Source organism: Tauraco erythrolophus, chromosome 6 (genome assembly GCF_009769465.1).
Source record: "Tauraco erythrolophus isolate bTauEry1 chromosome 6, bTauEry1.pri, whole genome shotgun sequence".
In the NCBI taxonomy this organism is placed as follows: domain Eukaryota; kingdom Metazoa; phylum Chordata; class Aves; order Musophagiformes; family Musophagidae; genus Tauraco; species Tauraco erythrolophus.
This window is the reverse complement of record NC_141470.1, coordinates 70,857,027-70,873,065: the sequence shown is the minus strand read 5'-3', so window position 1 is coordinate 70,873,065 and position 16,039 is coordinate 70,857,027. Positions and strand designations below refer to the sequence as shown.

Here is a 16,039-nt window from a genome sequence, read left to right as displayed (position 1 = left end):
ATTTGTAAAAGCACAGGGATCCTGAACAGAGCTCAAATTAACCACCTCTGGTTATGCTTTAACACTGTTGTCGCCCCTGGGTGAACTAAAAATCAATATATAAACATCTGCTTAAGAAAGGTGGGAAGAAAAAGCCCCTGGAGAGCAGCCCAGTGTTCTGGAATAAGCCAGGTACAGCGCTGTACAGTCAGTGCACTTGAGTTAAGCATTGGGAGTCACCTTGGTCACACCACCACCGTGCCCACCAGCGGTGACACTCACCTTTCCTCCTCCAGGTCCTGCTCGTGCTTCCTCAGCAGCTCTTGTTGGAGCTCTTCCTTCTCCAGAGCATGCACCTCTGCCATCCTTTTCAGCTGCTCATGAAAGCCACGTTCCAGCTCTCCCTTCTCTTCCTGCAGCGTCTGCACTAAAACTCTCATCTTTTCTTCCACCCAGACACCATTTTGAATCAGTTCTTCCCGTTCTTGACTAAACTTCTCGTTTACCTGCTCCAACCTGGCTCTAAGGTCTTCTTCATGCTCTTGCCTCAATAGTTCTTGCAGACTGGCTTTTTCCTCATCGAAACTCATTTGTAATTTGTTTTTCTCGTCATTATATTTACAGTCAAGCTTTTCCTGCTGTTCTCTGAGCGCTGCTGCCTCTCCTTGCAGTTCTGCAATTTGCTTTTTAAGGCCAGTTATTTGCTTTTCCATGACATGCATCTCTTCAGTGTACTTCTTCCTCATATCCTCTTGCTCTTTCTCACAGTGGGTTTTTGTCTCATCTAGCTGATTTTTGTAATGGCTCACCTACAAAAAGGAAAACAGATTGGTTTGGTTTCTACATAATGTTCTACAGAGATTTTCTCCTACATTTCTGTATTATGTATTTCCATGTATTCTACAGAATGTTTTGATTTACACAGTAGCATCCTATATTGATTTCCCCTGCAAAGAATGCTAAAGTGCTCAGCTTAATTTCTTACTGGGATGAAGACGATTATTACATAGAAGCCGTGAAATTCATGCTTTTCCATTAAGTGAATTTGTGAAAGGAGAAGCCACTAATGACTTTTAAGTCCTAAGCCAGTTTTACACACAGCAAGAGGACTATTTCACTGACTATTTGAGGAAGGTTTTGAAAAAGTAAGAGACAGATGAGAATTTTTAAATTTTTTTATTGTTAAAAAAACCCCACAACTGACATAAGACAAACCCTTAAGGAAAAGTAATGATTTGGTGGTAATATTTTATCAGTCTCCTTTTCTTACTCGCATCCCAGCTTTGACACAACACAGGTTCAGTGTACTTATGTTATGCTGTACAGGAAATTAATAGATTATAGTTATATAATAATTATTATATAATATTGGACACTGGTGGAGGTGGGCACTGGTCTGATGGACGCAGTGGAAGCCTGATGGGACCCTGATTTCTGGTGCTGAACTGACTCCTGCAGAACAAGCCTGGCTATCTCTCCACCAGTGCACCTCACCTGCAGAGCAAGGTAGGTCATACTTGCTTGGGAACACACTGTGACCCTGACACGGATGCTGGCACAGGCTGGCAGTAGGTGCTGTGCCCAGAGCTGTGCCAGCTCACCCTAGCATCACAGGTAGGCACTGGAGCAGAGCTGCCCCAGCCTCACAAGCCCATCCAGACCCAGGCTGTCTCCACATAGAGCCAATGGAGGTATTTCTGCACGTGTGGCAAGATTAATCTGCAGGTGGACACCCAGGAAACAGGGAGCTGACCGCACGTTCTCAGTAACACAGGTATCATAACAGCAGAGTTTCCATACTCCCGCAGCGCAGATCGCATTCCAACGCCACCAGACTGAACAAGAACAGCTTTTAGCAACGCAGCCTCCTGCCAGCAGCTCTTCTAACCCACAATTATCCCATGCCAGCAGGAATGAAGTGGCTAATTCAGATGCAGCAGGCTTTCAGGACAGGAAACACAACACTGCTGTCTTTCTAGCCGGTGGGCAGCGAGCGGATCTACGGCAGCGTTCGTTCAGCCCTTTCCAATGCACAGCAACGTGCAGAAGGAGCAGGGGAGGTAGAGGCTCAGATTCACAGAAAGGTTGTAATTTGATCAGGAGTTAAAAGTCCTTCTTCAAGACCATTCAACCTGTATGAAGAAGCTGGAAACGCTGTGAAGTTTTGCTTTTAAGTTAAAATAGCTTACTGTGTCCTCAAGCTCCTGTTTGAGGTGATGTAGGTCCCTGTGATGTTGCTCCTTCATTTGTTCAATAGCCATTTCTGCCTCTATGCTCATATTTAATGGGTTGCAGTCTTCTGAACCGAGTCCTTTAAAAAGAGTAATTATATAGATATTCTTGAAGCCCAAAGAGATCCATTCTTAACAGAATTGTTTCATCAATTTAAATTTGTTTAGGCAGCTACTTGCAGCTTAAATTCCCACCACACACAGACAAGAAACTGCAAACATTCATTTCAGCTTTGAATATAGCACGGCAGCCATATTCCACTTTATGTTAAACAGCAAAACAGAGGTGGTGTTTGAGTCTCACTGTGAAGGTTTGGGAAAGTTTTTACGTAATTGCCTCTAAGACGTTATCAAAAATACCTACAGCACAGAAGTTGGTCATATAGGTGTGCTTTACCTTGGTCAGGCTCAATACCACTATTGCCATGACTTTTCATATCAATGTCGAACTCTTCCGACAGGGAATTTTTCAGGGAAGGCCTGAGCACTTTGCCTTGGGCACGGTACTCCTCCAGCTCCGAGTGCAGCTCATCTATCTGGTCCTGCAGCTCCTGAAATTGGGGGAAAAGAAGCCTGAGTGAAAGCAGCCAAGGCAGCTGAGCATCCATACATCAACGCGCTCCTACCACGAGACATTTAGGAGGGAATTACAGTAGGTAAAGACTTGTCAACAATCCCAACAATCCTGCCATCGTGCCACAGTCATCCTCCCATCAGCAAAACAATGCCCTTCTCCAGGGTCCAACCTGTGCAAGTAACAGATATGTTTCTAACTAAAATAGAAGCAGCTTCTTCAGACTAAGAGCCTGGATATATTCTGCCTCTGAAGCATATTGTGCTCCAGGACCTGCCACTTGATTTCTTCTTCCTACTACCTCTTCTAAACGCAGCTTAGGAACATTTTCAGGTAGACGAGAAATACTTCCTCAAACACCATCTACTTGAAAAATCAAATCTGAAGCAAAAGATCAAATTAGGAAAGAGACATCCTCATTCCTGCATTTACCATGTGGTACTTCTGCCCACTTGCCAGCAGAATATCCTGAGCATTTGTGCCAAATGCCACGTGCTCAGCTCCATGAACAGTGTTCACTGAGGAAAATGAACCCCTGAACACGTAAACACACAGTTCTGCAGTTGCGTGAACCAGACAGTGAACCTTGAATACCAATTCATATCTGACAGTACTCAAAAAAATAAAATCAATTGCATATTCAAGCAACTTATTGTCAAGAAGTATCAATTCAGCAAACGTTTCTAGAAAAATCTTTGCTTTTAACCTGCAGCTTCCTAAGGGAGCTATCGTGGTGTTTCCGATGAGGCAGCCTTGTGCCAAGGCAGTCCTTCCCTGAACAAAAAGGAGCGGAACAGATGATCCAAATGCTCGTAAACCACAGCAGACATCAGAAAGTAGATAAGTAAATAGATACTTGCAGGCCCACTTGAATTATTTCAGCTGTACAAGATTTGGGGAGGAGACGATAAGCTTTACATTTTCAGTTTTATTTAAAAAAAAATACTACTGTTTTGGAAAGCAGCAAAACTCGGATATTTCTTATTTCTGCTGTAAACTCCTGCAACTCTGAATTCGAATTAGGACAAAAAAAAAATTTCCTAAATGAAAAAACGACTAGTGCACAGTTTGCAGTAAGGGTATTCTCAGTGAACACGGGCAGATGGGTGGCCAGGTCTCCAGCCCTGAGCTCCACTTACTCTGCACTGCTGCTCGTACTCGCTTCTCATCTGCACCAGTCTCTCCTCCTGCAGGAAAAACTCTGCACTGCTGGGATCCAGGTCACCAAACTGAAATGGCATGAACGGGATCCAGTTACTCTTCCATCAAACAGCCCTGCTCATCACAGCCCTGATGCCAAGCAGTCCTGCAGCCTGTACCCTCTCCCCTCTGTTTTTTTTTTAATTTTAAATACAAAAGCTTTGTAATATTTTATTTATTTATCCATTTATTTTTATTACTTTTGTTATTTTTATTTATTTATATTATTTTTAATTATTTGTTATTAATTTTTAATTATTTATTTAAATACAGAAGCTCTACTTCGCTGCTGGTAGAGGACAACGAGCAACCTCCCAAACAAACACCAGCTGTATCTCACCATAGATGTCATGCTAGCTTTGATTTCAGACCACAGTTTTCTAGCTGAGCATGTGCACATCTCATTTTGATTAATAATCCCAGCTTTAAAGAAGTCTGCAAGACAGATGCTGGGTGAGAATCCCAGTAAATGGAGCCTTTGTCTATAGATGCACACACACTGAAATGCCTTTGGAGAAGGTGATATTCTGATGAGTTTATTGTCATACAGCCACAATCAGCTGTTCACCTTGATTTTCACTTAAGTTCAGCAGAGGTGCCATGTTAACACCTTGTGTATCATCTCCCCTCAAAAGGATGTGCATGTTGGATCTATCCAAAACTATGTGCTGGGGGAAAAAAAAAAATCCCTGCAGATTTGCAGGATGATGGCTTCATGCTAAGGTTCCCTGCTGTTAATTAGTATAAAACTACAGCTAAGGTGGAGTATCCTTAATTTCCACCACTGGAAGTCAGTCAGGCAGTCCATGTCAACCAGGAAGGCTGTGCCTTGGTCACATCTGGATAGGGACCTCAAGAGCCTCTGGCTGAGATAAATTGGCAGCTTGAGTGTAGAAAATGAAAAGCTATTTAATTCCGGACACATACTGGGAAGAGGGTTTACCTTCTCAGCCAAGACGTTTTCCAAGTTCCTCTGCAGTTTGCTTGCCAAACTTTCATACTCAGCCAGCTTTTCTCCCGTTTCCAATAGCTCGCTTTCCAGGCGGCTGTTTTCCTGGACCAAACAAATCCCCCCCCGACAACCTCAGAATTTGAAGGAAAACATTAGCACGTGGTAACTCATTGGAAAAAAGTAATCTCCCAGTCAAGTCACAGCACAACTTTGCTACAAGTTTCAGCCAAAGGTAGGAATTGGGGATTTGTTACCCCTGCACGTAAAACCCCTCTTGCCATGGCAAGACAGCAACTTTTGATGTTGTTTGTAAGATTAGCATTAACTTTTGCTCAGTTTAGAAAAAAATTAAATTACACAGTTATGCTGCTGTCAGATTCAGAAAAAAACTGTGACTTAAGTGTTTTCTAAAAAAACGTTGGAAAAGGATGTGAACCTGTGGGGTCATGGCTGAAGGATATCAATTGCATTAGACAGCAGGTAGTTTATCCAAAGGAATAACAACAAACTTGCTTTAGAGGTTTTGGGGTTTCTTCAAGCAATATTTTAAGCTTCATCAAGACTTCTTATCTCCTGGCTGGACAGCCAAACAGCCGGCAAGGCAGACAGCCCATCCGACAGCCAAACACATGCACACACTCTGCACTTGATGGCAGCAGAGATTTGAACTGCAGCCTCATGAATCCAAGGAGTAACCTATCGAGGTGACCCAAAAAAACCCCAATTCTCACCGACACGCTTCTATCTTGCTGCTGGAATGAATTTCAACTAACCCAACACGTACTGCAACACATCCTCTCAACAAGGACTACGTCACATCCTTGTCTTTTAGGGGAAAACACCGGCTGCGTTTTAGTCCCTGTTACCTTCAGGGAAAGGGCCAGGCGGTCCCGGATGTAGTTCTCATCAGTTTTCAGCTTTTCTATCTCCTGCTCCAGTTCCAGCCGCTGTTTATTAGCCTGCTGCAGGATTTGCTCCCGCTCTCTCCGCAGCTCGTTCTTTAAAGCTGCAATTCGCTCCTTGTATTCCTCATCCAGCTTCCTATGAAGGCATCGGAAGGAAGAAGAGCTCGTAAGAAGCAGCCAGCAGATACCGCTGCGAGTGAAGTTTGGTCACCGTCACCGAGCCCCTGCAATGCCGTGGCAGTGACCCCAGAGGAGGGGAGGGGTGACCCGGGACACCGCACCTGAGGTTGTACTCGTTCCGGCGCTCGATCGCGGCGTGGTGGTCGTCCACTTCGGACGCCATCAGGGATTTCAGCTTTTCGGCTTTTTCCAAGTCTGACCGCAGCTTCTCTTTCTCTCTGGCCACTTGGTCAACCCGCTCCCTAGGGTAAACCACTGGATTAGGTCACCCCTCCCAGCTCCCCCAGAGAAGCTACATGCAAGAGGCTTGTTGGAGAAAAACAGCTCGGAAAGCTCTCCAAGGGTCTTCTATCATCAGCTGCATTAAGTCACTAGATATGAATTTGCACACACAGGTCCCAAGACCTCAAAGCATCAACTCAGCTGTGGTCTAGCCCCCCCGAATTGCAGCACTATGCCATTCTGCCAGGCCATTTTCTGCCCCTTTTACTTGCTCTCATCATTTTATTACCTTCACCACTTCATCCTTACATTACATCCAATCTGGGTTTGATCACAAGTTTGTAAGATCTGCCACATTGAGCAGCGTTCTTGATGGGAACTTGGTAACAAATCTCTCTGCTGAGTGAACGTAGAAAAGTATTTAGACACGTAGAGGCAAACCATGGGAAGCCTCATCTTGTAGCCATGCAAGTGCAACGGGCAGCTTGCAAACATGAGTGATAAGCCAATAGGTGACAGGACACACAAGGTCTTACTGACCAGCAAAAGTAATCTACAGTATTGCACAGAGGTGGATGCATAGGCTGATAAATACCTAAGCTATTCATAGAATCCTAGAATGGTTTGGGTTGGAAAGGGCCTTGGATCATCTAGTTCCAACCCCCTGCCATGGGCAGGGACACGCTCCACTACACCACGTGGCTCAAAGCCTCATCCAATCTGGCCTTGAACACTTCCAGGGATGGGGCAGCCACAACTTCTCTGGGCAACCTGTGCCAGTGCCTCACCACCCTCTGTGTAAGAAATTTCTTCCTTAGATCTTATATTAATCTGCCCTCTTTCAGTTTCAAGCCATCACCCCTTGTCCTGTCACTACACACCCTTGTAAAAAGTCCCTCTCCAGCTTTCTGGTAGCCCCTTTAGGTGCTGGAAGGTCTCCCTGGAGCCTTCTCTTCTCCAGGCTGAACAGCCCCCAACACTCTCAGCCTGTCCTCACAGGAGAGGTGCTCCCGCCCTCGGATCATCTTTGTGGCCTCCTCTGGACCCGCTCCATAGACAGCATGATCCAGACCTGGCTAATAACTAGAGTTTGTGCACAAGGCAGATGGATGTGACAGTTACACAATGGAAATGAACCAGTGCAAAGATGAGGGTGCAATGCTTAGAGCGGGAGTCTCCGAAGTGGCGTGGACAAGATGATCCATTGGTGGGCAGGAAGAACTATTTGAGCATATATATATACATGGAAATGTTTCCCATCTCCTACCCTCCCAACAGAGAAGGCTGCACAGCAAGCCAAGCTCAAAGTCAAACCGTCTTGACTTTCAAATGAAAAATGTGAGGGTGCACAGTGGTTTTGTACCTCACCCACATCTCAATCACATAGCAAACCCTACGTAACGCTGCTGTGAGAAATCAGCTAGGATTAAAAGTACTGCTTATCAAATTGCACCAGCCTCTGTCTTAAGTTTTGCATTCCTTGCCCATCAATGACCACTGTGGATTGCAGTCACCATTTCCAGACTGCAGAGCAGGGCTGGGAGTAGCCTGATGCTTTGATTTTTTAAAATATATATATTTTTTAAAATATATTTTTCTGCAATACTTGGCTTTGAGTGTTTTACCCATGCAAAACAAGAGAGTTGGAAGTTTCTGACCAAGCTAACAGAGAACCCAGCCTTCCAGCGAAACAGCAGTGCCACGTCGATGCCCCTCGGGGATGCGCTACCAACCACCGTTAATCAGCTGCTACTTAAGCTCCCGCTTGGCAAAAGGGAGAGGGCAGTGAGGAAGCGTCAGAGCCGGCGACCCTGGTGACTTACAGCAAGTGCCTGATCTCTGTTTTGAAACTCGCCAGGGCTGCCTGGTGGACCCCATTCTTGGTTATTAAAAGCTCGTTTTCCAGCGCCAGCGTCAGCTCTGTCAAGTTCACCTTCTCATCCAAGCTGAAATCCAAAGCCTGCGAAACAACACATCGTTAGAGCAGAATGAGCCTTCCTGCCCTGCGGGAGCCTGGAGACATTTGTACGAGGAGTGATAGAATAAAATGAGGAGGCTCAGGAAAGATCTTTGCTCGCTGATTAATCTGTCACAAATGCCTTTGGGGCAATAAACCAGACGTCTCTGCTACCTTCCTAGGTTCGAGAGCTGCTGCCAGCTGTGGAGATGGAAAGTGTCCTGGTTGTGCTGCAAGACCAACAGGAAATTAAGCCTATGTCTGATTAAAAGTACTAATTCTCTAGAGGATCTTGTAGGAAGTATTTGATATCAAGGATCCCACCTCTTAGAAAGTGAGTTATCATCAGCCACTGCTTGTAATTTCATAGAATCCTAGAATGGTTTGGGTTGGAAGGGCCCTCAAAGATCATCCAGTTCCAACCCCCCTGCCATGGGCAGGGACACCCTCCGCTACACCAGGTTGCCCAAAGCCTCATCCAACCTGGCCTGGAACACTTCCAGGGATGGGGCAACCACAACTTCTCTGGGCAACCTGTTCCAGTGCCTCACCACTCTCATTGTAAAAAATTTCTTCCTTATATCCAATCTAAATCTCCCCTCTTGCAGTTTAAAGCCATCACCCCTTGTCCTATCACTATATACCCTTTTCTTTCAACCCAGCTCTGCGGGAGCACAAAGCAGAGCGCAGACGGAGTAGTGGTGGGGCTGAAACACTGCAAACGGTGGAGAAACCAGCCCAGTGACACCGGTAACAAAGCAAGCTACCAGCAGAAAGCAACGAGCAGAAGAGAAGGTGAAGGTGCACCACACAAGTCCCGTGAAAACAACACCGCGTTATCCAACCAGCCCGCAGGAGCCCAGGCTACAAGCGAGTTTTAAAGCCTGAGCAACGGCAGAGTTAATTACAGCCTGGGTGTTCAATACCCACACAGCCATTAAATGCCAAGAGAAACCCGCCGTCATCGCTGCTGGGAACCCAGCCGTGGTCTCGGAACAGACAAGTGGAATTACCTTTTCCCATCCACGGCTTCTAATGAGACAGGCAGGGACGGCGTTTACTTCAGGTATCTGATGTGCAACCCCCATTAACCTTTTACTCTGCCTAATAAAACACTAATTACTGGGCAGGGTTTCAAGTGCTGTCCTCCACCTCAGCGCAAGCAAGAATTCAGGTCATCCCAGTGCTAAAAGGTTTGCGGGTGAGATAACGGAATTACATTGCTTCCTACAAATACAGGTGACCTCTTCAAGCCAAGCTGGAAGTCACGTTACGTTTTTAGCATTAACTTCTAGCTCTCCAGGGTGCACCATCACTTCAATAAAGAAAAATATTGGAACTTTCCCAGAACAGTTAGACTCTTGTCGCTGGCACTGGGAATTGGAAAAGGGGGAAGCAAAATAAAACCAATCCAGCTACAGTCCAGCATCCTGCACTGAAAGGGGAAAAAAAAGGTAATAAGAGGGGGGAGATGGAGGTGCTGGTTACCTTCAGGATCTCCTGGCTGTTCTCTATGCCCTCCTGGTGCCAGCAGTCGAGGACACCCTCCACGCAGCCGTAGCCCAGCCCATCGTCCAGGCTGGAGAAGAGGCAGAAGCCAACGGTGCTGGGCATGGCCGAGGGGGTGGTCGTGCGCCTCCCGCTCTCATCGAAGGACTGTCGGGAGAGGGGAGAGGGTGCGACAGGGCATGGGCAGAGCTGGGCATCTGGCTGCCCCGTGACCAGAACAGCTTATAAATGTCATTTTGCTAACAGGACTCCGGAGATTAAGGATTAAGGGCTGCTTTTCCTCCCTGCCAAGCAAATAGCCGGCAGGAGCGCCGCGGCTGACCTCGTGGCACCACAGCGCAGCCAGGCACTTTGGATTTAAAATAAATCCGAGGAAGAGCAGTTTCAGAGCCGTCCTCAACACTCCAAAAGTGTTTTCCACTGTCCAGTTTCAAGTGTCACCTCCCCTAAAGAGGCTGCAGGGAGCACGTGCCCAGGTGCTTTTGCTACAGCCCTCAGCTTCCAGGCAGAGATGGACAGTAGATTTCAAACTCCCTCTCTCAAATAAAAAAAAAAAGACATGTCAGACCTGCCTGCCCACAGTCTCCAGCCTACCCCAAGCCACTGCTTCCCCTCCATCCAGTTCATCCCATTTACTTACTGCACTTCACAGCTTGCAGGAGCCATCTCCAAGCCACACTGCTTTAAAGGAGAGCCATCTCCCCTTTATGCAGAAAACACCCTCACAATTATTCCCAACATCCCCCGACACATCCACACCTGCAGCAGCTTCTCCCCATCCCTCTCACTCGGAGCAGAGATGCTGTGCCCACAGTGCCGCTGTGCCCACTGGAGCATCTCTAGCTCTGCTCTGCTCCCCAGCAGGGCAGCAGCAGCTCACTGCCACCATCTCCATCGCTACCCCACCATGGAGTCAATGTGGAGAAAGAGGAGGAGACAGGCTAGGCAGAATTTGCCCAGGACTTCTCTCCCTCCTCCTGCTTTTACCCCAGGATCCACCTGGATATCTCACCTGCATGGAGAGGTGTCGTTTCAGCTGTCTGTACGGAGTGGACGCCGAGGGTGTCAGTGACTTTCCATTTCTAAACAAGCCATAGAAGAAGTCCTCTATGCTCATGGTGCCGTCTTGGTCCAGGTTATGGAGCACCTCTTCGAGCACCTGCAAGCAACAGGGAACAGAAATCACACCTGCTGGTGCCAAAAACACTGCAGTAACCATTTGGCACAGCAGAAAACATCCTATTCCCAAGGCTTTACAAAAAAAAAAATAAAAGAGCAAAGCAGAAGAGTTCTCCAGTACACCACATCAGCCTAACACCGCACAGCAACATTCCTATAGGGGATGGCCAAGCCACATACACTACAGAAACCCTGCCTGTAAAAGCATGTAAGCTCCTGGTCATCTTGAAGCCTCCACGTTGTGAGGCAGCTTGAAAAGCCCTGGTTTCATTCTGCTCTCGAGATGGGGTGACCTCAGGAATTCAGTGCGAGGTGGTGGGACAGATGCCAAGGGCCCGGCAGCTTGCGGAGCAACCAGGCAAAGAGATGTAGGAAGACACTGCGAGGTTCTAACGAATCTGGTTTATGCTGCAGGGCTGTCTGCTTTCTGAAAAGCAAGACCAACCTTATTAGGACCAGAGGTGTCAAGACTAGTCCCTCACTATTTCTTTGTCTGCAGTTTAATTTATTTTTGCTTTTGCGTTTTCTGCCTTGGTATCCTGAAAACATTTTGTTGCAAATGCTGCAAAGGAATACCTGCTCAGAAACGGGTTTTATGAAGGAATTAATTACAAACTATGCTTGTTTTAGATGCAAAACAATTTGATTTTTTTTACAAAACTAAATCCTAAATTGACAAGAGACTTCTTTGCTAAAGAAATAATTTTCTCGTGGACTCTTCCTGGAGGACAGAAACTGCCTGCAGGCCTTCTCAAAGTCAAAAGCAACCATCTATGAATATTTTAACCCATATTTACTGTCTAGGAAGATTTCTGGGATTAAGGAGACATGCTTGGAATCTAGGATATGTTTTTAAATTCCAGTTTACTCTAGGATTGCATGAGAAGACACGCACGCTACAGCGTCAGTAAGGCTGGCAGCTGCCTTCTAGAGCAGCCTCCCACGTCTGATGGTTTGACACCAACAAACTTGCTGGAAAGCCACAGCTGGAGTGAAAACCGCTTTCCAAGTAGTGACTTTTGGAGAGGGACTTTTTACAAGGGTGTGTAGCGATAGGACAAGGGGCAAAGGATTTAAACTGAAAGAGGGCAGATTTAGGTTAGATATAAGAAAGAAATTCTTTACATTGAGGGTGGTGAGGCAGTGGAACAGGTTGCCCAGAGAAGTTGTGGCTGCCCCATCCCTGGAGGTGTTCAAAGCCAGGTTGGATGAGGCTTTGGGCAACCTGGTGTAGTGGAGGATTTCCCTGCCCATGGCAGGGGGGTTGGAACTAGATGATCTTTAAGGTCCTTTCCAACCCAAACCATTCTGTGATTCTATGACCTGTTAACCAACACTTGTGCTTTAGACTTGCGGTGGGTCCATACGTGGCCACTCACCTCCCCGGCTGCTGTTTGGAGCCCATACTGCTCGCAAATGGAGATGAGCTTTTTCCGGTTCAGGTGGCCATCCCTGGTGATGCCAAGGTGCTCGCAGACCTCCTGCAGTTTCTCCTCTATCCAGTCTGGGGTGGGCAGTGATGCTCCAGGGGAAGCGTTCAAGTCGTCTGGGTTCCAGAAGCGCAGCTGCCCTGGAAACAGGGGAAACTGCTCTGGTTTCTGCCCATCCACTGCACACGAGTGGCCACCAGAAGGTCTGGGGGTTCTGCATATCACAAAGGACTCGCTGCAGACCCCACAGGACTATTTGCATTACCTTGTCCTGCACAAAGCTCACTGGTCATTCTGGGGTACAGCTACTGGCACCAGCATGACCAACAGACACTGCCAGGAGATCCTGCTCAGTGTTCAACTCACATGTGCCACCACCGTGAGGGAACCCCACACCTAGGTGCAGGGTGAGCTGCAGCCAGGACCACAGCCAGGAGGATCTCCAGGGATGCAGACGAGTCCAATGGCCAATGTGGGCTGGTGGCCCAGGGAAGCACAGCCCTGCCACCTCAGCTACTGGCACGGATGGAGAAAGAAGCCCTGGGCAGTTATGGGATCAAGGGAGAGGACTGAGCAAGTCACATACCCATATATACCCTGAGTAGGTTGAGAACTGCAGAGTTGCCTGTCTCTATAAATGTCACCCTCCAGGTGGAGCTGCCGGAAACACCCATCCCCTCTGGATGTAAATTGTAGTGTACATTTTGATCTAAGCACCTCCAAACACCCTTTCAGGGGAAGAAAAAAAACCCAACAGCCTTCAGCTGAACACATCTCCTCTACCTCCAGCAAACGCCTGGGGTGCAGTCTCACCCAGCTGGAAACACTCACAAGACACAAAACATCAGAGCTTGCTCAGCTGCAAGGCCACCTCCTTGCACTCACCACCTCATCCCAGGGCTGGAAAAGCAGCTTTTGGGGAAAAAAAATGTGGTCCCTTTGGATGGGGTAGGGGTTAGAGAGCAGCTGAAGTACAGAAGAGGTGTTGAAGCAATTAAAAGTTGCGTGGCATAGTCATAAACACACCATCGTGTGCGGCAGGTTGTGCTGGGGCCAGTGCCAAAGGCCACCAGCCCAGCAACAGGAACAGTAGCCCGGAGGAGCTCGCTGTGACACCGCCGGCTGATGCTGCGGGTCTCCCTTTCGAGCATCCCTGCCTGAACCAGCATCTTTCGCCACATCTCACAGCAAAGCAGGATGCGTCCCACCACTGTCCTCATGCTGCGTGAGTTGTATCCGTGCAGGATGGAGCGAGGTGGGACAGGGAGCCTCTCCACACCCCCGAGGTCACCCCGCTCTCCCTTACAGGACAATTAGGAAACACTTAACGACTGGTCCATGCTGACATCTGGTGCTTACCGTGCTCCACTCCAGCCAGCAGCCCCCAGGGGACAAGGACCAGCCCTGGACACTGCTTTAGGGGTGCTGCAGCCAGGGAGACTGGGAGCAGCAGCAGCAGGGCCACCTCTGCACTGGGCAAGAGGGAGAAAAGAGGGCAGAAAAGAGGGTAAGGCACAATACTGTGCCCTCCAAGGAGCCCCACTTCAGCTTTTGTTCCCAGCTTGGGGCTTGTTTGCCCTATGCACGCCTTGCTGAGCTCTGCACCACACCAGACTGGGACTGCTCCGTGCACCCAGTTGCCCTGAGACCATCTTAGTGCGCTCCTCCGCTTCATCTCCAAAGCTGAAAAAGGAACGAGCCCATACAAGTGCTGCTGTTTGCTCTTACCCTCGGCCTCGTACTCCTCGCTGTCTCGCGTCTTCCAGTGCTGGGGAGAAAACAAAAGGTTCCTGAGTTATTACTATTGCAAGACATCGCCAGTATGAAAGAGACTCTGTGATCAGCATCAAACAAGCTACACAGCTCCAGCAATGCTGCCAGGCTTTCATCTCCCAGTTCCCCGCAGGCTGGGCTGGCAATCCACAGCTCTTTGATGCTGCCCATTTCTGGCAGGCGAGGTGCTTCAGTGGGGATAAGCCACAGCTGCAGCAAAAGATGCCTGAAGCCCCATAAATGACCCATGAGAGGAGGCAGATCAGAGTCTGGCAGGTTGATGGGGAGGGAGGGAGAGATTTGCCCTCCAAGCAAGCCATGCTGCTTGTCTTGGAGGTGTCAATGGCTGAGATGATACAGATTCAGGGAATCATAGAATGGTTTGGATTGGAAGGGACCTTCAAGATCATCTATTTCCAACCCCCCTGCCATGGGCATGGACACCTTCCACTACACCAAGTTACTCAAAGCCTCATCCAGCCTGGCCTTGGACACCTCCAGATCACGAGCTGCATGTAGGTACCACCCAAGTCAGGGTGCTGGAAGGAATGGATAACCCAATTTTCCCATTGCAGAACAGCTACCTGCTGCCCACGTGGCTCTCGTATGCAGCCAGCCTGCAAGCCAGGACACGAGCACAGCACCCTTGGAGCCATGAGCATCCCCATCACGAGTAGCCCTTGGCAGAAACCCGCGCGGCACAACACCACATTGTGTCCCTGCTTCACTCTGCAGGCAATTGCACATCACCCATGTCAACTGCAGAGCCTGGGTGAAATTAAGCTGCAATGAACCCACAAGTGTGATTGGGACATCTGCTTCCAGAGCACGTGCGATCTGGGAAACGAAGCTTTGGCTTGCTTTATGCTTTCCCTTTTGACAAGGGGCACCTGCAGAGCTGAGGGCCAGCAGCCCACACTCAGCTGAGCCCACTCCAAAACACTGCTAGCCACAGCTCTGGGTCAGGACACAGAGCTGCCAACAAGCTCTCTACTAAGCTAGAGGAAAAAAAACATATTCTTTGCTGGTCTCAAGCCATCAGCTCAGGCAGCACCAGGAGCAGGGCAGAAGTATGTTGTCTCAAATGATTTCCCCATGTACTACATGTTGTCTTGTCTCTACCACCCTTGTACCAGCCAAGGGTATTTACTCACACGCGATGCTCAGCGATATTAAATTCTGGTTTAGCAACAGCAGCAGCAGATGTTACTCCTCCACCGTTACCAGCGGATACTTCCGCACGCACGTGACTGATGGATTTGAAGTCAAAGTCAGCCAGGACATAAAAAGCCTCTAAATCATCATACAAAAAGTTCAATACATCTCATTCAGATTACTGCTAAAAGCCATTAATCTACAATGTTACCATGGAAACTGGATTAGGTCACCAGAGGGTTTTTTTTTTAGCTTTCCTGCTTCCTCCCGTTCTGTTCCATCTGCTGGACCATACGAGGGCCATTCGATGCTGCTGCAGCATCTCCAGGTAGCCCTCTGCTTCTGGGGCCAGTCACAGGGCAAGAAGTGGGCAGAGTGGGGTTAACCTTTGCTTTCCCAGGCAGAAATGAGCCTGGCAGAGGCAGGAGGTGACAGGCAGGACTGGAATCTGCTGCTCTGCGAGATGTTCTGGACAAAGCCAATAACATATATCATACTACACTAGAAAGCTGCGGATTTTGGCCCAAACAAGTGCTCTCCTGCTAACACCACCATCGAGGCGTTAACATGGCAGATTCCTGATTTTGCCTGATAAACCATCAGGACAAGCACACACAAAGCAGGAGCTGAGGCAACAGGTACTGTCAAGATGCCAAATGCAAAGGCAGAAAACAGCCTGTGTTCCCAAAAAAATGCACGAGCCGACACCATCCCAGCCCATAAATGCCTGTACGTATGCGACAGCCAACTTCATGCTGGGAGAAGGCATGTTTGGGTGCCAGATGGAGCCACC

General features: G+C 48.2%; 1 protein-coding gene across 3 annotated transcripts in view; it reads right to left on the bottom strand.

The window, feature by feature from the left end:
* The window catches only part of NIN (ninein), a 56,111-nt gene that overhangs the window by 22,493 nt on the left and 17,579 nt on the right, over positions 1–16,039 (bottom strand). For all 3 annotated transcript variants that reach the window (XM_086613145.1, XM_086613146.1, XM_086613147.1), the window contains exons 4-15: positions 14,047–14,086; positions 12,268–12,458; positions 10,722–10,868; positions 9,689–9,856; positions 8,067–8,203; positions 6,123–6,263; positions 5,803–5,977; positions 4,928–5,038; positions 3,924–4,013; positions 2,608–2,761; positions 2,169–2,290; positions 262–788 (exon numbers count right to left, since the gene is read on the bottom strand). In XM_086613145.1, the coding sequence (XP_086469271.1) occupies positions 262–788; positions 2,169–2,290; positions 2,608–2,761; positions 3,924–4,013; positions 4,928–5,038; positions 5,803–5,977; positions 6,123–6,263; positions 8,067–8,203; positions 9,689–9,856; positions 10,722–10,868; positions 12,268–12,458; positions 14,047–14,086 (2,003 nt within the window). The remainder of the gene's footprint in view (positions 1–261; positions 789–2,168; positions 2,291–2,607; positions 2,762–3,923; positions 4,014–4,927; positions 5,039–5,802; positions 5,978–6,122; positions 6,264–8,066; positions 8,204–9,688; positions 9,857–10,721; positions 10,869–12,267; positions 12,459–14,046; positions 14,087–16,039) is intronic.